The sequence below is a fragment of the Malurus melanocephalus genome, unplaced genomic scaffold (assembly GCF_030028575.1).
Source record: "Malurus melanocephalus ecotype Western Australia unplaced genomic scaffold, MMel_1.1 scaffold_88, whole genome shotgun sequence".
In the NCBI taxonomy this organism is placed as follows: Eukaryota; Metazoa; Chordata; class Aves; order Passeriformes; family Maluridae; genus Malurus; species Malurus melanocephalus.
Window position 1 is genome coordinate 1,892,985 of NW_026623320.1, and position 20,235 is coordinate 1,913,219.

General features: G+C 38.4%; 1 protein-coding gene across 3 annotated transcripts in view; it reads left to right on the forward strand.

Moving 5' to 3' along the window:
- Window positions 1-20,235, forward strand: part of LOC130574735 (cohesin subunit SA-2-like) — a 58,308-nt gene that overhangs the window by 6,953 nt on the left and 31,120 nt on the right. For all 3 annotated transcript variants that reach the window (XM_057368117.1, XM_057368122.1, XM_057368118.1), the window contains 8 exons: window positions 787-863; window positions 4,819-4,890; window positions 6,648-6,852; window positions 7,973-8,124; window positions 9,363-9,436; window positions 9,877-10,000; window positions 14,052-14,150; window positions 16,130-16,209. In XM_057368117.1, coding sequence (XP_057224100.1) covers window positions 787-863; window positions 4,819-4,890; window positions 6,648-6,852; window positions 7,973-8,124; window positions 9,363-9,436; window positions 9,877-10,000; window positions 14,052-14,150; window positions 16,130-16,209 — 883 coding nt within the window. The remainder of the gene's footprint in view (window positions 1-786; window positions 864-4,818; window positions 4,891-6,647; window positions 6,853-7,972; window positions 8,125-9,362; window positions 9,437-9,876; window positions 10,001-14,051; window positions 14,151-16,129; window positions 16,210-20,235) is intronic.

Here is a 20,235-nt window from a genome sequence, read left to right on the forward strand (position 1 = left end):
TTTGAACAAGGTTTGCAAGGTCAGGTTTCTGAAGTGGCATGTCACATTGTTTTGCAGAATCCCCCCATAGGGACGGTGCTTTTGATGAGCGTTCTAATTAAAATCCAGTGTGCCAGTTGCCATTTGTTTTGTATTTCCTGGTATCCTTTGTTTTGCTAGCATCTTTGTTTGAAAATAAGCAGCTAGCAAATTCAGTTCCCTGCTTTGGTGACTAGAAAAGCAATCTCTTGCCTCATTGCAGTTGCTTTTACTGAASGGTTGTGAAGCTCTCTTGTTTTATAACAAACATTGAGGCACTGACTTCTGGGGACAGTCTGCTGGTAAAATGCTTCAGGATGGCAAGTAGGAGTTTTAAGAAAACCATCCTGTTTGAAAACTCAGAGTGTATTTAAGCAGCTAGAAATGTGCTTTTTACATTCATTTTATTCCTAGGTCTTCGACTAATATACCTTCTCTTATGTGAAGAACTTTGGGGTGTTTGACTAGCAGTGGGCAAAATTTTAGTCAATCCTTGAAATGTACGAATAAAGAGGAATCAGCCTTTCCAGACAGCACAGAGCAGACTTCTCTAATGTGAATTTCAGTCTTGGTTCATCAGTGCTTTTTTTTATCAAGTAATTTATGTGTCACTTCATATATATGTTGCCCATACCAGTGTAAACAAATAAAAGAGATTTCCCCTTTATTTGRTGTTTCTAAATGTAATAAAGTCCTTAACTGTGGTTTGGACATGATTAATGTACAGTTGTCAGTAACTCTTCTTTTTAAAACACTACTTTTTTGTAGGCATCGTAACAGCAGAGATGTTTCAAAGTTTGCACAAGAAGGATGTAATGCGAAAAATGACAGAGACCTTTGATAAGGTAGGCACAGGTTTGATTTCACATGTCTTTTTTATATAAACAGTAGGCTCTACCTTCATAGTCAAGCTGGACTGAATTCTTTTAGCTTATCAGGAGCTCTGCCCCACTTAATTAATTTAGGAAAATAAACTTGTTTTTTGCAAGAGAAATTTGGTGTCATAATGACCCATGTTGGCAGCAGCAGTATCTGGGTTTTTTTAAGTGACTCTTGAGACTTTTATTAGGGCTGTCTAATTGCAGTCTTCCTGAATCTTTCTCTTAGGAGTTCTTTTGATAGTGACTTTATAAAGGTAAATATAACCCAGCATTGCAGCAAGTTAATGGTTCCTTTGGTGTTTGGTTGATAGGTCCTTTAAAAAATACTAATATGGATTACTGATGAGCTAATTCTAAGATATGTTTAGCTGATACTTTTATTTGAATACATTCTTTCTACTTTACTGACAATTATGATTTTTTARTAACTGTATTATGTCATATGGAAGAAGAAAAATGCATTTCAGATTTTTAGATAATTGTGAAAACAATAGTATCTAATTTTTTGGGGATTATTAAGAAAAGCACATAGCTTTACAATGCTGTTTCACTTCTTGACTGCTCCTTGACTAWTTACGACAACATTAGATTTTCTGCAGTGCTCTCACAGTTGCTTCTGTGCTTTTTTCCCCCATATKTGTCATCTCATCATTGATTTGTCAAGCAGCAGCCATCAGCCTTGTTTTAATTGAGCATCTCTCAAAGACCAGCTGCTGTAGAAATTCCCACAGAGGATGAATTTGCCAACATGATTTTCTTTATTTTAGAAGTGTAGTAGCACTTGGGCTAATATTTGACAGAAATGAGCCGATATTTGTCTGGCCATACGAATTAGTAATCTGGCATTTCTTTCCCAACTGAATTAGCCCTGAATAACACTCATGATGGTGCAGACTCTCTGGCAGATACAAATATGTGATTATTATTATCATCAGCCTAGACATATTACAGCTTGGTAACCTTTTCCCCTGTCTTGGTGGGCAAAAGGGCAGGTTCTGAAGTTGCCTTAGAAGCTGTATTCTTCATGCTCTGTATAGAAATTAAGCTCTCTCTTATCTTTTTCTTAAATAAGATGGAAATGGAAGTTAGTGGTTTAAGTTAGTTGAGAAATAGTGTCATATGGGACTCCTGTATTTCAAAAACATTGTCTGAAAACTAATGACAGTAGTAGTGTAAATAGTAATGAGAGTGGAGAATAATGGCAGATATCTTCTTGATGCCATCTTGCCTTTGAATTYATRTTGTTTGTTTCTAGCATTCAGARGATTCATTCATGATAATTTCARTAATTCAACCATGGCATTGCTRTTCAGTTTATTCATTGCAGCACTAGATCCTTGAACCAATGCTTCCTCCTAAAATTCTCACTTATGTTAGTGGGAAATGTTAGTGGAGTTGAGTTTGCCAGGAAATGTGAAGGGCAACAAGAAAAGAATCTACAAATACGTCAACAGCAAAAGGTAGCCCAAGGAAAATATAGGCCCACAGCTAAATGAGGTAGRGGCCCTTGTGACAAAGGACACAGAAGAGCCTGAGGTACTCAATGCCTGTTTTTGCTTCTGTCCTTACTGGTAAGACTATCTTCCAGAAATTCCAGGTCCCTAAGACCAGAGGTAAAGTGTGGAGCAAAGAGTATTTTACTCCTCTGTGGAGGGGGCCAGGTCACAGAGCACATAAATGGACTGAACGTGCCTAAGACCATGTGTTCTGATGGAATGTACCCAGGAGTGCTGAGGGAACAGCCTGATGTCATTGTGAGGTCCCTTTTGGTTGAAAGGTTGTGGTAATTGGGAGGCATTACTGAACTCTCAAAGAAAGCAAGCATCCTGTTTTCAACAAGGGCAAGAAGGATGATCTGGCAAACTCAAAACTGATCAGTCTCCCCTGGRAAGGTGAAGAAGCAACTAATTTGGGAAGTAATTTCCAAACACATGAAGGACAAGAAGGAGATCAGGAGTAGTCAGCATGGATTTACAAAGGGGAAATTTTGCTTAACCAACATGATAGCCAACTACAAYGAAGTGAGTAGTTTGGTGGATGAGGAGTGGACAGCAGATGTTTGTCAAGACTTCAGTAAAACTTAAAACACTGTCCTTTGTAATGACATCCTCATGGACATGGTGGTGCAGTAGGAGTTAAGTAAGTGGTCAGTGAGGTGGACTGAAAACTGGTTGAACAACCAGGCCTGTGGGAGAATGRTCAGTAGCAAAAGGTCCAGTTGGAGGCTAGTCACTAGTGCTGTACCCCCATTTACTGTTGGGGCCAATGCTGTTTAACATATTCAGTAATGACCTGGACACYGGGGCAGAGTTTACTGTTAGCAAATTTTCAGGTGAGACAAAGTTGGGAGGATTAGCTTCTAGATCAGGTACCTGGCTGAGAGACCTCAACAGAGGTGTTCCTTGACAGAATGATGGYAGCACCAATTGTAGTTGTAATTAAAACTTTATTTCTTTCTGTATTATGATTGGCACACAATTTATGATTAAAATGGCACAAGATTTCTACAGGCAGAATCAATATAATAGCATAGTGTGAAATTTATAATGTAGCTCAGGTCTCACTGTCCAGCAGGAGTTCTGGTCAAAGCTYACCACTTAGGCCTTGCAGCACCTTGATTTCATAGACAGGGCTCTGGGTGCTATGATGCTTCCCTTTTCTGTGACTGTGTCATTGCCACCACCTGCCTGCCTGGGACCTTCAGAGTCAGTAAAGAAGGGAGTAATTGGCCTAGCATCCAGGAACTGTGAGACTACTAGGAAGGGAAATTAATATTTGTTTTGTCTGCTTGGTTCCTAGGACCTTCAGARCCTGTTAATGAGGGAAGGGGAATGAATATATGACCTGCTTGGTAACAGAGAAGAGCTGCTTGCATCTTAAAATGGCATTAGTTATGGTAGCCACATTATCAGAGGTTGAGAGCAGAGGTACTGGTGACACACAGCACTGGGCAGCCTACTCAGGCTGACACTACTTGGGCAGCTGGGGTTGGATTAGATGATCTCAGAGTCCCTCTCAGTTTCACTCTTTCTATAATTCTGTGAAAACTTGCACTGATACTAGAAGCAGGGAATGGCTTTAATATGGTTATTGAGGCATTTATTTTGTCTTTGTGAGCCATGGTATTCCTCAGTCATGAGACAGTCTTGTCTTTGCACTGTTTTTTGTTTTTCTTTTATTTTAAGATCTTGTATTTTAAGATCTTGTATTTTTCTCCTCTGCTTTTCTTCCTGCTTGTGACATTTACTTCTTGCAGTTCTTTGTTCTTAGGTAGTTTTTCTTCCCTTTCCCATGTTGTTGCTGAAACATTTAGTAAGGGAAGAGTTAACTTGGATGCATAACTGTACAGCCAGATGGGGGTAGAAACACTTGTGCTTCACTGAACCTGAAAAAGAACTCTAGATTTCATGCCTTTTGTCTTGGAATAATTGTAGAATTGGGAAAACATCTTTGAATCAAATCACACTATACAGAAAATACTTCTCTGTAATTTGAAAAGCTAAGAATGTTTTTTTTTTTTTAGTGTTTAGATGTTTTACAGTGTCTAGGTGCCAAATGTCGAAAAGGGATATATMCTTAGACTTGCTGAGGGGCCATATATTAGAATTAATTATGAGGGTTATACCTTGTATATGTTTGCTTACAAATTTTGAAACAAGTTGTCTCCTATTTGTAATAAGAAAACTCAGATTTTATGTGACTGTTTTTCTTCTGTCATTAGTTAGTAAAAAATACAAGCAAGATGAGAAGGATTTAGATTTTGTGTAATACTTTGGATTGTATGGGCCACCTGTAATACACAWTTTCTGAAGTTCTAATGGCCTTTGAAATATGTTGCGTCCTTTGTAATGCTTTTGTCTATGAATTATCTGTGCCATTTCCTTAACAAACTTTCAATATTTTGTCTCCTGCATTACAGGAAACCGGGTTGCAGTACAAGAAATTCATGGCCTATCCTTGGATCCTGACAGTKATTTGGCCGGTGGACATGGTAGGGCTGCTGTAGTTCTTCACAACTGTAGTATAGCTTCTTCTGTGGGGAATTTATCTAAACTCTTTGTTGGCACTTCATTTAGAYTTTCCTCTCTTTCCATAGACTCTGAATGAAAGAAGGAAACATTTCCAGATTGAGTCAGAGCAGGAGCTCACATCACTCATTTGAGTAATTTGAATAATTTCTGAAAGAACCTGTGTTAAGGTCTTAATCTAAGTTGGTTTCTGGAAGCAGAGTTGCTTCTCTATTGGTTATGAAAGGAATCTAAGGGAATGCCAAGTTAGGTGCCTAAATTTAGGTGGTGTGYCCATTATGTTATGTATATGTTTACAGCGTGTGTTACCATTAAACATTATCCCAGTGTGATTAACCTGGACAGTAGAAATGCTCTCAGAAAGTGAAGATCCTTGTATATTTGTGCTGCTTTTAGGGTTGAAGAATAAGCTATGGTGGTAAAATAGGTATTTCCTGAAGTTGTAGATGGTCTTTTTACTGTCCTTGTCATGATCAAGGAGCATTAAATGGGGCTTGCTGAAAACTTCCCTTTATGTTTTGKCACTTGCTGCTGCTGTTGGGCTCTAAATTGACTCTTAACAGCCTTGTGAGGAACTTACTCCAAATTCCCAGTGTGCTTTAGGTTGTAGCCAGCTGTGTTGCCAGTCTGTATTTGCATTTCTCTTTAAAGAGAGGAACAGTCACAGTGCTTTGGAAACAAAGTTACCAGAGAAGTTAAATGTACTTTATAAGCATAGGAGGTTATGCTGGGTGTGAAGTTGTGTTAGAATGTGSCTGAGATGGTGTTTGCCCCTTAGTGAAGAACCAGCTGAGCAATGGCCTGCATTCAGGATGAAGTTTTCCATAGTGAGTGAAGTTTTGGAGTTGCTTGGCTTCACTCACACCTGGAAATGATCAAGATGGAAATTCATATTCTGAGCCATTCCTGGGATCTGTGAAGYGTTAATGAAATAAATGTTCACACTGTCTGAGGCTGCCCTTTACAAAGTCTTTCTAGTGTACCTTTCACTATTTTGTTTGAGAAATTACTTCAGCTTCCATCTTCCTGCTTTCCTCTTGGTGGTATCAATGGTACTGTGAACGCTTAGGGTTTTATTATCATTTGCTTTTTGCACTATGTCAAAGGTATTGCCTACTTACTGTTTCTGTGGGCAATTTTGGAGACCCAGGTGCAGGTGGTGTAGGTGAAGGACTGAGTATTTGGCATTAAGCTTTAGTCTGGTAAACTCCTCAAGCTGTTCTCCTGCTGAGGAGAACAGTCCCATCCTGTTCACACCACAGTTGTTTGTCTCCACTTTCCACTTACTTCATTTTCTGCCTGGATTTTACCATGCTTTTGCAGGAAGAGGAAGGATAGGGATGTGGGGAAGCACTGCTACCTGTGAGGGAATAGAATAGGCCAGGAGTGCTCATGGTTTRTGCCAGTGAAAGTTACTTTATTCTGCACTGCCTTTACACACTTTCTTCCTCCTGTCTGTTCACAGCTACCTGGCATACATTGCTTTCAAATATGAGCTGTTGTGACAGTGTAGCTCTAATAAAGCTATTTTGTCTCTCTGCTTGCTTGTTTCTTTGTTGCTTGTCCCTAGTTTGGAATATTAACAATGAAAAAAGTTGCGGGGGGGGCTGAAGTGAAATGGACTGTCAGCAAAACTCYATCTGATGTTCAGTGGGAGAGATGTGAATGCACAAACAGAACTAATTAGTGTGTTTTCTCTCAACTTCTCTTTCTTGTACAGGACAGTGAAGACTACCCGCTGATCAGAACAGGACCCTATTGGAAGAAGTTCAAGGCAAATTTCTGTGAATTCATTTCAGTACTTGTCCAGCAATGCCAGTGCAGCATCCTGTATGATGACTACTTGATGAACACCATCATCTCCCTGCTTACAGGCTTAGCAGATTCCATGGTCAGAGCGTTCAGACACACAAGCACTTTGGCAGGTAAAATCACTTGCAGAGTTGCTGTAGAGGTGCTGAGTTTTCTTGACTTGTGTACAAACAAAACAGTTCAAAATTGAAAAGCTCTGTTTACTGGAGCRGTTCTCTTGTGCACTGGGAGTACCKTCCTCTTAGTGTATGTTATATAAATGTCTGTAATAGAAACTGTTTGTTCCCACGTCTATCTGAATTTAATTTTATTTGAATGCTTTAGCCTTGATGGATCTAAGCCAATTTTTTCTTTATAAAGAAATCTTCCTTAATTGTGACATGACTGACTTCAGAGTTTTACTGTTCTGAGTATTATATTTTTCAGTAACTGATTTTTCACAGTTTTCTATGTTGTTATTTTTCTCTCTCCACTAATTAATGTGATGAGATTGCAGTAAATGCTTCACCTAAAGAAGCTTCCTTTGGAGAGCTGCTATTCTTGTGGTCTCTGTGCCAAAATGAACATTGTTTGTTACACATTTTTGTTTCATGCAGCATGATGAAATTAAAGCTACTACTTTTTTCCCCCTAAAGTAAATAAATACCCTGTTTGCCATGCAAAGAACACTCAAAAGTATAATTTATTCTAAAGCTTACTGTTTGCTTTGAGGGCTCAAAAAATCGATTTTAAATCTGTTCAAACAATCCAGCAATCCCTAGAGGAATGTGAATTTTTGTCAAATTCAGTAGTGTATTAGGATTCCCAGCCATTTCTGAGCCAGCTTCACTGTTTTGTGTTTTTTTAGGGTTTTTTTTTACGTTTCTTGGTTTGTTGAGTTTTCTTTTTTTGTTGTTACTTAAAATCAGCTGTTCCACAGTTCTAGATTTTGTTGCAGAAAAGTCAGAATTACATAAGCTAAGAAGAGAGTTGCCCACTAAAGTACTTTTCTGACCACAACTCTGACCAAAAGTTGTAAATCATCAAAAATAGAACTTAATCTTCCCTTTTTGATCATTGTCAGCCTTTAAAATAAACACTGTATTTTAAAACAAATTACTATAATCTAGTAGTGTTCCTATTCGGTTATAAAATGGATTTGGCTAACCATATCCTTTTTGTGGTGAAGTGGAATATATTTATGCTGCATATCTCTGAGCTAAGCTAATTGTGCTGCTTTTGTCTCTTTTTTAGCAATGAAACTTCTGACAGCAGTTTTAAGTGTCCGTCTGAACCTTGATGTCAACAAGCACAATGCTCAAAGATTGTATGAGGTGGAGAAGCAGAGATTAAGTGGCAAGAGGACCAGCTACAGACTTGATCAGCTAGAGARAAAAAGGAAAGAGGTTAGGGAGGTGTCTTGTATGGGAGATGTGTGAAAGTCTAAAAAGGAGAGCTGACTGCTTGCTTTTGGGTCCCTGCAGCTCTTTGAGGTTTATATGTTTATCTAGTCCGTGGTGTGTAGCAGATGTGACTGGCTAGATTAAGTGGTACAAAAATGACTAAGGTAATAACTGCCCTATGTAGTGTTAACCTGTGATGTCTGTCCTACTGATTGCTTTTCTAAATTGGCATCATTAGCCCTTGATCTTTACACAAATATCGATTTACACACAATTTAATTGTCTCAGTAGCTCCAGTGTTCTGGGAGTGCAGTTTTGTGTATGTTTGTACAAATTACAAGCCCTAATGTTAGTGATCAATCAAAAAGGACACAGGATAACTGTCATCTCTGTGTAAGTAATGCATTATAAAAATGGGTTGAACTTCAGGGATGTCCTGTATAATTTTTGCTGCTCAGTTTCTGTTGTTTGTTCCCTGCTCAAAACAGTCAGCTCCTTTTCAACTCCCAGAGGCAGAGCTATAACTGTGAAAAATAACTCTGGCTTGAAGGAAAAGGTGACTTGATACATGAACATCAAGCATAGTTCCTTGTCTCCTGACCTTAGAATCACTTAGCCCTGTTCTGAGTTTTAGATGTCTATGGACTTCTCTGTTACAGAAACAGAGTAGGGAGGAGTGTTTGGGTGAGACGGGATATTGTAAATCTGATCTTATGGGAAAGACAGAGGAAGAGTCTGTGTTGGAGGGAAAATTCAAACTTGTCACCCTTCCTGATGCTGTTGGTGAGAGAATATGTTTGCTAAATGACTTGGGTTTTCAGAAGTTCCTGCCTACATTTTCAGGCAGGATTTTAATACACACCTTGTGCATTTTGGAAATTCTTTTGTTTGCCTTTCTTCCATCTCGGTCTAAATACATGAAAAGAGAATTTGGATCTRTATGAGAAGATTGCTTAGTAGTTGTGCTATATCTTACTGTGTACTGATAGATCAAGACTCACTGTGTCAAACAAGTACCTTGTTTCCAGGCTATCAGCTGACATCCCATAAACATTACCTCAGGATGTAGTTAGAAAAAGGTCAGTTGTTAGTGTAGATACAGACCACTCATTTTATGTTGGTACCATGTGTAAACACGAGCAGTTTGCACCTCAGTAGYATTCCAAGGGCCCTGATGCAAACTTTTCATGTGTAGTGAATTGTGGGACCAATATTAACATTCATTTCTCTTTGTGTTTCAGTATGAGCATAAACTTGTAGAGATACAGAACATGATGAAYGCTATTTTCAAGGGGACATTTGTAAACCGTTACCGGTAAGAGTAAAAATAAAGCTGTGATGTGTATCTGCATTCCCAAGAAACTCTTGCTCAGACAGTATAGATACAAGAATCAAGTTAAACATCCTGGAGGCACTGATGGTGTCAAGGAAAGTGTAGCAGTTAGATTATTTTTAAGAATTTTGGCCTGCAGAAGGAMCTCTTGCGTATGTTCTTTCAGTTCTTACTGCTGGCTATAGAGCAGAGCATTTGTGAATGAGAAGRTACTCAGAATTCCAAAACTATTATTGCATGAAACTTTGTGGCTAAAAGTGRTTTAATAATTGATTGAAGACTAACTTGCAACATTATATGAAGATGCTTGGAATATTTTGAATTGTACATGCTTTTGCAGAACATAAAAATATTGAAAATAATATAATTTGTTTTGAAATTAATTTCTAATGTATTGATATTATGCTTTTATAATTTCACAGTGATGTTATCCCTGAGATCAGAGCAACTTGCATGGAAGAAATTTGCAGCTGGATTAAGACTTACCCAGATGCTTTTTTGAATGATAGCTACTTAAAATATATTGGGTGGATGCTRAATGATAAGGTAAAGTTTAAGCTTCTTTTTTACTCAAGACAGTACATGGGATTCTTTGTTTTAAATTCTTTTTTGAGAGTCCTAGCACTTAAATTCTTGAGTACAAGTTTAAGTCTATGGTGGCACAAAAAGAATTTACTTTCTTCCCCATTTCAGGTTTTATTTTTAAAGCCATTTTAACACTAAATAGCAGAGAACAATTTTTCCAGTTCGTGTGAATCCCTTTATGTCCTGTTATTTTTATATGTCACTGAATTAGGAGTTATTTCTGAATTATAAAATGGCTGATATTTTTGGAGAGTGTTAAAAGTGCTCTGAAATTCTGCTTTTAGGCTTGATGAACATATAAAATTTTGTTTAAATTTATAAAAATGAACAAATAAATCTTGCCTATAGTACAATAGTCTTCAATGTTGCATTTTGCATTTGGAGTTGGACAGATACAGAAAATATTTACAGCAAGCCCAGCCGTTTCCCAAAGGGTTTTCTCCCTTTACCTTTTTGTTCGTTTTTTTTTTTCTTTTGAGTAGAGGCACATTTAAAAATCCTCCAAAAACCACCAAAGCAAACAAGCAAAAAACAAAAAAAAAGTAAGTCCAAAATGCCAAGCAATAGAACAGGAAGTAACGGACAGAAATTGATACACTGGGCATTCCACTGGAATATGGGGAATAATTTATTTAATGTGACTGTTCACTAGAAGAGATTGGCCAGAGAGGTTGTGGARTCTCCCTCCTGGAGATACTCAGAACTGTCTGGACACAATCCTGTGCCATGTGCTGTAGGATGACCCTGCTTGAGCAGGGAGCTTGGAGCRGATGGTCCACTGTGGTCCCCTTCAAGCTGACCTGTTCTGTGATTCTGTGGAAATACACCTTTTCTCTTGCTTTGAAAATGCGTAAGAGACTTTAGGGAGATAGGAGTATTTATGGGGAATGACTAATTAGCGAAATTGACGTGCAATAGTTCTTCAGGCCGCCTTTGAAGGTGTCTGTAGCTCCTGTGTACAYCCCGAAACATCCCGGGATTTGTGTCCGCTCCGGGCAATGTTTGTGTTCTGTGATACCGCTTGTACTTTGTCAGGGAGCCAGGAGGGGGCGCGCGAGGCTCCTGCTTCCCKGCGTTGTGTCGTCCCTCTAAAGGTGGCATTTGGGTTTTTAGGACGACAAATCTATCAAGAGCTGCCGGTTTTTCCTGCATAAATTTTATCTGATCAGATTATCTTTTTAGTGCATGTTCAGTCTGTAGAATTCTCAAAAGAAAAAGTCATTTTTTTGAAGATGATGTGGCTTCATTCACAGTATTCTGCAGTGAAAATTTACAGCTGGTGTCTCTGGTTAATGCATACAGCTCACCCAAAGCCATTTACTGGCAACTTGAAATTATTGTTTTTTTCCTAAAGCTTTTTTTATCTGAAAGCAATGCAGATACAGAGTGAGATAAAGTGAGGTGACTTCCATATTCTAWAGTTGGCTGAGACCTGATAGTGTGCCACTACTGGTGGCTGCAATCCTGGCTGTGTTTTTTGTTTTGCAGCCACTGTCARATTGCTTGATTTCAAAATGAGAGCAGGGCATTTTTGGCACCAACAGGGGAGCAGTGTTTTTATATAGTGTTGTGGTTTTAAGCCCAGCTGGAGATGAAACATCATGCAGCCTTTTGCTCACTCCCTCTTCTCTTCCAAACACAGCACTGTAATAGCTACTGAGAATAAATTAGCTCTGCCCTAGTTGAARCCAGGACATATACACATGAATGTAATTTCCCACTACTCTTTCTTAATAAGCATTTTTCTCCCACCTTGTTGAGGGTGGATGGCATGAAACTGCTATCTCCCAGAGCCAATTTTCTTTTAATATATGTAACAGASAAGTTTGCCAAATAGTTTAGCTCCAGAGTGGAGCAACCACRAAAGTATTCTAAGGGTGGGGGAAARCCAGGCCATCTACAGCACTGTAAACAGAGATTAAKTTCAGTCATTTGTGAAGATTTGAAGGGGAGAGAGGGGGAAGTAAGTATAAAATTAACATTTTTGTCTTCAGAGTCTTTTATTTGAAAATAAACAATCTTTCTTCTCCATGAGATACCATTTTGCCATTATAACATCATATGCAACATTAGAAGATGCTCTAAATGGTTTATGAGAATCTCTCTATGGCCCAGTAAGAGCTGTGAAACTGTGGTATAAAAATATGCTTTCAAGTTTAGGTTCATCTGCTAGAAATAGTTTAACTGTGTTTAGGTCCAGGGAACAGTTGATAAGTCTGAAGGTAGTGAGATAGTTTCTTGATCATTGAGCATTACTTCACATCCTTCCAAAAGTGTGGGGAGTGTTGAATTTAGAAAACAGGAGGTGGCTGAGAAGGAGAAAATGCAGATGAAAACATGGGAAAATAACAGCAGTAATCATAGAAGTGGTTATTTGTAGTTACTAGCGTTAATTTTCTCAACACTTCAAGAAACATACATGCATGGGGTTATGGCTGAGAGCTTTTGGGTGGGAACAGGATACCTCAGAAGGTATGTGGTGTACTTTGGTGTGTTACACTTTATATCTGCAGGCTTACCCTTGATTCCACCTGACTGACAAATGACATTACCAGGCCCATGCCAAGAGCTATATGACCATTCARCAAATCAGTGTCCACTGGGTTTCCCTTTCCCAAGCACAAATCCAGTCCCTATTCAAAGCAGAAAAAGAACCATGGTCAGCTGAAGCCAGTTTTGCAGTACATTGACTGAGCTGGGTTTGKGCCACTGTGCAGTGATGGATCCCACTTGAGCACTTGTGAGTGAGTTCTGTGCTGTGCAGCCCTTGTGGCTRTAGGAAGCAGCAGGTGTGGGCAAGTCTCTTCCTCAGAGACTTTAAAATTAAAGTACAGTACAGAATAAGTACTGTTGGTGTGTCACGGGCAGATTAKAGAGCAGTGTGCATTGCTACCTGTTGATCTTTCATTTTATATTATTAGCAAAAAGCTGTCTTAAGCAAACCTGTTAGTCAAAGCCTGCCACTTGGGTATCAYCCTTGGCTTTCCATCTAAGCAGGTGAACAGGAACTTGTAGCAATGGATAGCCTATGTGTAGGTGGTCTCCTTTCTTGGATTTCCTGGTTTATTCTTCTTGCTATTGTTAGCAAGAGGAATTAAGAAAGAAATATGAAGAGACTGATTCAAAGCCTGCAGTTCATTTTAGTGTCTCTGCTGATATCAYTGTCATTATAAATTTACAGAACACATTTCTATGTTGTATTATCAGAATGACTTTCCTAATGTCATTTAAAGATTTCTCTTGGAAAGATGTAGCAATATGCATGAGATAATTGAAAAGCTGACTGAGGAAAAGATTTCTTTTTGAGCCTTCTATGAAGCAGCAGTATTAATAAAATGAAACAGCACCTTGTACAGATAAATATATTTTGCCTAAATTAACTAATTAGGCTGAATTCAGAGCAACTCTTTTCTTAGGATACTTAAAATACTTTGTTTTAGCATGAAACAGACATAGGAAGAAGGCATGACACTTAACTTTGTTAGAATCCACAATGATAAGCCAGTGCATTGCTAAGTTGTACCTCTTCCTCTGGGAATCCAGAGAAATCCAGAATTTCTTGGAGTCCTTGTCAGTGTTTAACGATTGTCCTAGTCAACTGTTAAAAAGAAGCAAGCAAAGTCTGATGTATAGGAGAGTGCTGGTTGTACTAAGTAGGTCATCCATTTTCCTGTCCTCCTTAACAGAGGACTAGCACAATYCCTGTATCTTTTGCATTCTGTTGCTTTTATTAACTGTGAGGTCTGTGAGAGTTTCTTTGACTCTTAGGGAGCCTAACACAAACTTTGATGTTACCTTTAAGTTTGGCTCACTGCAGGCTTCCTCTGTGAGAGATAAGTGTGTACACATAAACAACATGGTACTGATGTCACTAATAAAGTAGACGAGGCAGCATTTGGGTAGCCTGCTGTAGGTATCCACAAAGAACTGTTATTTACATGTTATAAATGCTGATAGTGAATAACAATGATACATRTATTTTACTGTTAGCCAATTTGTCTTTGTCTTGTAGCAAGCTGAAGTGCGGTTGAAGTGTCTTCTGGGACTGCAGGGAATTTATAGCAGAAAAGAACTTGTTTCCAGGATGGATCTCTTTACTAACAGATTCAAGGTAAATAAATTTGTTTGCTGTTTTTTTAATTCTAGATTGGGTGTATGCACAGGCCTGATGTTTTGATCAGAGATGATGTCCCCACTCTCTTGGCTGAGAGGAACTTAGGCTCTTGCAGAAACAGYCTTGTTGACTGAGTGGATGAAAAGTTTTGAAAGAGTTTTCCAGAAATGTTTCCCTCTGTTTCTATGGAATTTTCATTTCACTTTAGTTCACACACAGAATGGTGTTGATATTCACTGTCGTCAGTTATCTCTGCCATTTATCTGGATAGGCCCAGATTTTTTTACAGGATCTTTGGAGATGACAAAGAATTTAATATGCTAAAGATCTCTATTTGCTGCCCCTGATAATGGGTTAACCTTTGAGACTGTGTACTGGCTATCCATGTGTCACACTGATGTGGGARTGGCTCTCTTGATCTACCATGTCAGTATGAATCTTGAAGAAGGATCCCTTATCTCCTTCCTRAACAAATCAGGTCATACACTGTAGTTTTTAGAGCTTGTTTTGTGGGCTTCACCCACCTGGTACTCTGCTTTTATCATATTCCAACATCCTGACTCATTTAAGAAGTAAGCACATTGCTTTTTTTGACCCTGGCCTTGGTAATGATTTCATCAGGTGCTCTAATCCCAGCAGGGTTGTACCTTCTCAGGACAAATCAATGYCTCCACATGGTGGCAATCCATGTTCTTTTTGCAAAAGGGGCACGGTTAATCTGTATGCCAAAGCAGTTTCTAATAGTAAAAAAATACCTATAGCAGATCCTCAAAGAACAAGAAATAGATTAATATTGGTATCTTAAGAGTAAGTTACTCAGAATGAAACTTGGCTAAGATTGACCTCTATTTTAGATAATTATGTGGTAGTCCCTTATCCTTCTGTGTCTTGTAAGCGGTGCAACCAAATGCAGGATTGGTATTCAGTAAAGACTGATGAAATAGCTCCAGGCTGTTTGTACTGCCATCTCCCTGTGTGGAGGATGCAGTGTAAATGAATTATTGCAAACTCCATCCCCCAATGRAAAAACCCCCACCCAAAACCAACTCCTCCCCCTCTAAGCAAAAGAAATCCAAAGACCTACACACAACATACAAGTTTCAAAGTTTAAATCGTGCTTTCTCAGTGATGGGGAATATAATGATAGAACCATCAATCCATTTCCTGCAAATGGGAGTTACACATGCTCCGTTACCCTTGAATGTTCAAACTCAGGATTTGTGGACTTACACATCTTCCAGCTGGATTGTGAGGAAAAGGAAGGTGCAAAGGAAAATGAACATAGAGATTTAGAAATCATGTTAATTGGTGCAACTGTTAGTCCCAAATCRAGCAAGTCTTAAGGTTTAATATATCATAAAGATACAGGCCACACTGAACTGTGTGCAAGTTCTAGGTTCTGTGGAATGGGAAGCTTTCTGGTTTTTTGAGCTATCTGCATGTGCACTGAATTAAAATATTGTGAATTCTGGAGGTCAAGAATATTGCTGCTATGCCATGAGCTATCTTTATGACTTAAGTCCTAACTGTCTTTCCAGCAAGGCACTGACTTCTGTAATGTGTAGGTGCAGACACTTTATTGTTAATGGGAGAAACTGATTATATAATGCTTGTAATTTGAGGCTTACCTTMATTTAACATACTGAAGTGCCAGTAGTAACATCTTAGAAACAAGTTGTCAGTCACTTTTAATTTGTAGTGTGTAGTTGATTTCTTGTGAACGCATACATTACATCTATAAAAATATCATATTACTGCATGATTTATTCAGTTAAAAAATTAACATGCTGTTAATTTTCAGGGGCTGGGGAACTACTTGGTAGTAATCAAGTTGCCTTATGTCTCTTAGGAAATAGCTGCTGAAATAAAAATAAATCTCTTCTGTACTAGTGTAGATGATCTAGCTGTAGCAAAAATACATGTTTATTGAGAGCAAACCATGTTACATCTTTTTATTATCATTTTACATCCATTAGGATCGAATTGTGTCCATGCCTCTGGACAAGGACCATGAAGTAGCAGTTCAAGCCATGAAACTCTTGATGCTTATGTCACAGTAAATAATTTCTTTTTTAATTTACTGTATTGTTTTAATGGCAACAAGACCCAGGTACAATCATGATGAATCTTCCTGTAATCAATTACTTGTTGGGAAACAGTTGCTTCTGGCAGGCTATGAGTTACAGGTAAAGCTGCTCAAGACATGACATTTCYTTTCTGCGGGAAATGCCAGTGTTAAGAAAACCCTTGTGCTGAGATTCAATCTGAAAACTACATTTTTATATCTTTACATTTCCCTCYGAAAGGAAATTGCACCTTTTTTAATTTTGGCTTTTCTCAAAAAGAGCATCTTACTTACTGTCTTGCGGGAAGTTCCCACTAAAGATGGGCTCCCCACCCTATCTTCTGTCCCAGGATTGCCAGGCCTTGACCAGGAGCTTGGAGAGCTCTGCCATCTTCCCTGTCTCTGCACCTGATGCAGAAAGCCTTGAGCTTTGAAGCTGTTGATAGAATTTGGACTTTCAGATTCTTGGTTCCAGGGCAGAGAATCTGGTGGCTTTTGACCCCATAGCAGATTGACTGACAGGAAATGAGCAAGTGTGTGATACTTTGGTTTTGCTGAGGTGGAAAGCTAACAGAAGAGTTGTTTTCTTGGGAAATTTACCTTCCAGCCATAGTTTGGTCGGATAATGACAGCTGGAAGTGTGGGGAAGAATTCGTGTTACCAAAGTATATGGATCTTATTCTGAWACATTCTTGAGCAGCATGTTTATTTTAGAAATGTCTTTATTTGCAAAATATATGAAGAATAAATTTTCTGTCCCTCTTTTTCAAAGCAAAATGGGAATAAAAACTTCACTGCATTCCATTGGTAATACAGTTGAGATGTTAGGACTCAGTGTCTCTTCTGTCTGACAGTGTAAGTTGAATTCTGGTGATGAACATGYTTTTTTCCATGTACAGCATGAAACATGGTCCAATAGCCTTGTGGAATTTGCTTCTCCATTTAAGCCAGAAGTATTACTCATTGCTAGATGAGTGTGTAGACCTTAGTGGATCAACTGATACAGTGTTGTAGATWTTTACATTAAATTTCAGTGTCCTTTATAATGTCCTATCTCACTTCACATTCCACTGGTTTGAATGGCATTTTTCCAGGCCTCCTTCAATAGGCACATCAGAACAGCATATGATGCTGTGAACACTGCACCCTCTTCTGAAGGTAGTGCCATTGTTTGGGCCTCACTAGTGAGTAGCTAGGGTTATATTGTTCCTATGTTCACAGTGTCCATTTTTACATCCCTTGGTTCCTCATGGTGCCTAGCTTTTGGAACAAAGCACAATGGATAACGTGTCCCTGTGCTAGGAGGAGCAGCTCACCATTGTTGAAGTACAAAGATTCCACACACCAGTTATGGCTGCACTTGTTCTGTATCTGAATTAACAAGAGCTATATTGGCACYGCAGCTGTTTATCATCTCTGGCTTTATTATAAGGGATCATGTTCTCATTAATGCAAGCTGCAGCTATAAAAGTTTGATCAATGTTTTTTTTTTCCCTGAAGTAATTTTTTCTGAATTTTGCTTAAATATGGTTTCCACTGTGAATAAATTCCTTCTAAAGTTTTCTGAATGATATTTTTCCATCATAAGATGTAGTTTTCATAAGTAAAATTAAAGCATTATGAAATTGTTTTTAATTAGGCTGTGTAGAGGCCTAGCAAATACATAATTTTCTTTCTTGTTGCTTATCTGTTGCATAGCCGTCCTGCTTTCTTCTACGGTCCCCCTGAGTTGCTCTGAGTCCTACTGATTAGGTTTAATTATTGGAGTGGTGAAAGTTTGAGTTAGGACTCAATAAGGAAATTCAGCAACAGCTCTTCTCTTTGATAAGAATAGTGCTGACCAGTCCATAACTGTGAAGAGAATGCAGACAATTTAGACAGTCACATGTAGGGGCTTCTTAATAAGAGCCTGTATCAAGATCCTTTTCTAGCAGGAGAAAAGTTGATACCTCAGTACCTACAATAGTGGCAGAAAGGACTTGCTGCTGGCCCTGCAGAAGCAAACACCTGCAGGGCTATTGTGTCTCAAATAAGTGTGTCTCATAGCTCAAAACCAGTGTCTGGATATTGAGCAGTAATGCCACTTGATACGTGCAGTAAAGCTTTATATGGGGCTGGGAGCAGCAATTCCCCTGCCTTGGAAAGGTAAATAGAGTGATAAATGACAGCTTGTATAAATGGCATGGCTACTAACATAATCGGTGTAGTAAAATTTTTGCCACTTTTGTCATGCTGTATTGGTTTCTGTTTGAGTAATTTTTGTCATCTGCAAATTTGGCAGCTGAATTCAAGTGGCCCAACTTGCATTTTTAGTGAGATGTGAGAGACCTTTCAGATCAAGTTTCTATTTTGAAAGCTACTGGCAAGAATCTCTGTCTGAATTCCCTGTAGTTGATCTGGAATCATTAATTATTAAAAATAAAATAAAATCTTAACTTGTGAGGTACTGACCTTCAGAACATGTCTCTAATCTTGGAATAAATATTTTGTTGTGTCATGAGTCATCAAGAAGCAAGACTAACAATAGATTTTTTTCTTCCAATTTGTCTGTTGGGTGGTTTTTCTTGGGAAAAACTTACTATGTYTGTAATTTTCTTTTACTGTCTTCCATAGTTGTCTTCTGGGTGAATATAGCAGCAAGACCTCGTTGCTAGTTGACCATTTTTGTGATGTTTTACAGTGGCAGCAGAGCTGTGCTCAATCTATGTTAGTATTAGCTTTGAGCATCTCTTAACCATCACTGCATTCCATTCCTATGGAATGTACACTGAGTRCTCTGTCTACTACTGGCCCATAAAACTCTGTTGGCCTTTACATTCTCTCTCGGTTGCTAAAGAGGCAATGAAAATACTGATCTTTTCAATTCACTTATATGTGTTACATTATTAAAAAAATTCACAGTACTGATTCAAAACTCTCTTGCTATGCATATGCTTGTTTTTTTCCAAATCTATATTTGTATTTTCTTCTTGCCTATCTGTGTGAGTTGAGATTTTTTTTTTACCTTGTTTGTTGCATGTTGTCTCAATTGAATGCCAGTCTTTGGGCTAGTAGATTTCTATTTTTACACAGCATGATGCAGTCCTGAAACTGAAATAAGCCTATGAGGTTTAGCATAATAGAAATTATTAATGGTGCTGAATTATGCATAATTGTTAGCATTAATGTTGCAAAGGATCTGACAGGGAATAGAGCCAGGAAGGAAATAAAGAGGGAGAAAACATGAGTGACCAAGGTATCTTACTGAAAACATTACCTTTCAGGAGGCAAATTAGTTTAGTGTGCCTACTGCTAGACAATTCTGTTAATTTTTGTATGCTTTACTACCTGAAATAGTGGAGGGATTTTGGAAGAGAGCATCAAAAGTAATTAGGTAACATGCAGTAGATGCATGGGGAAAGGTTACAAATGATACGGGTATGGACACAAATCTACAATTAGCTTGAATATATAAATAGCACAGGGGAAATTACTTCGGTTTGCATTAAATGTAACTAGAAATTTAACTGTGTTTTAAGCACAAACCTCTGCCACAGCATAATCACCACGTAGTGTAACTTGCTGATCCTATTGTATAGTGGGCGGGAAAGGACTRTTGTTACATTGTAGTGGCAACCATGTTGTGATTTTGCTGATCACCAAARTGTGTCTTGAAATACCTGCAATGAGAGGAAGGGAGTGAGAGTGAGATTACAGAGCAGATTAGTACTTAAAATTCTTGTACTTAAAATTTTTATTGCAGACTTTAGAATACTTTCAACATATTTCGTTTTGGTTGCTAGTGCTCAGTACACAAATACTGCTTTTACAATGCATCTGCATATTTGGATGCTTGACTTAATTTTGAATGCAAAATGAGCATATTCTTTTCYGATTGAGATGCTCTACCTTGGATTGTCACACCATAATGTGTAGCAGATCTTGCCCTGCACAGCCACTGAAAACAAAGACTGGAGGAACACTCTGTGAAGTGCATCAGGCGTATTTTTATTTTGCTCTTGTGATTTTGATGGCTGT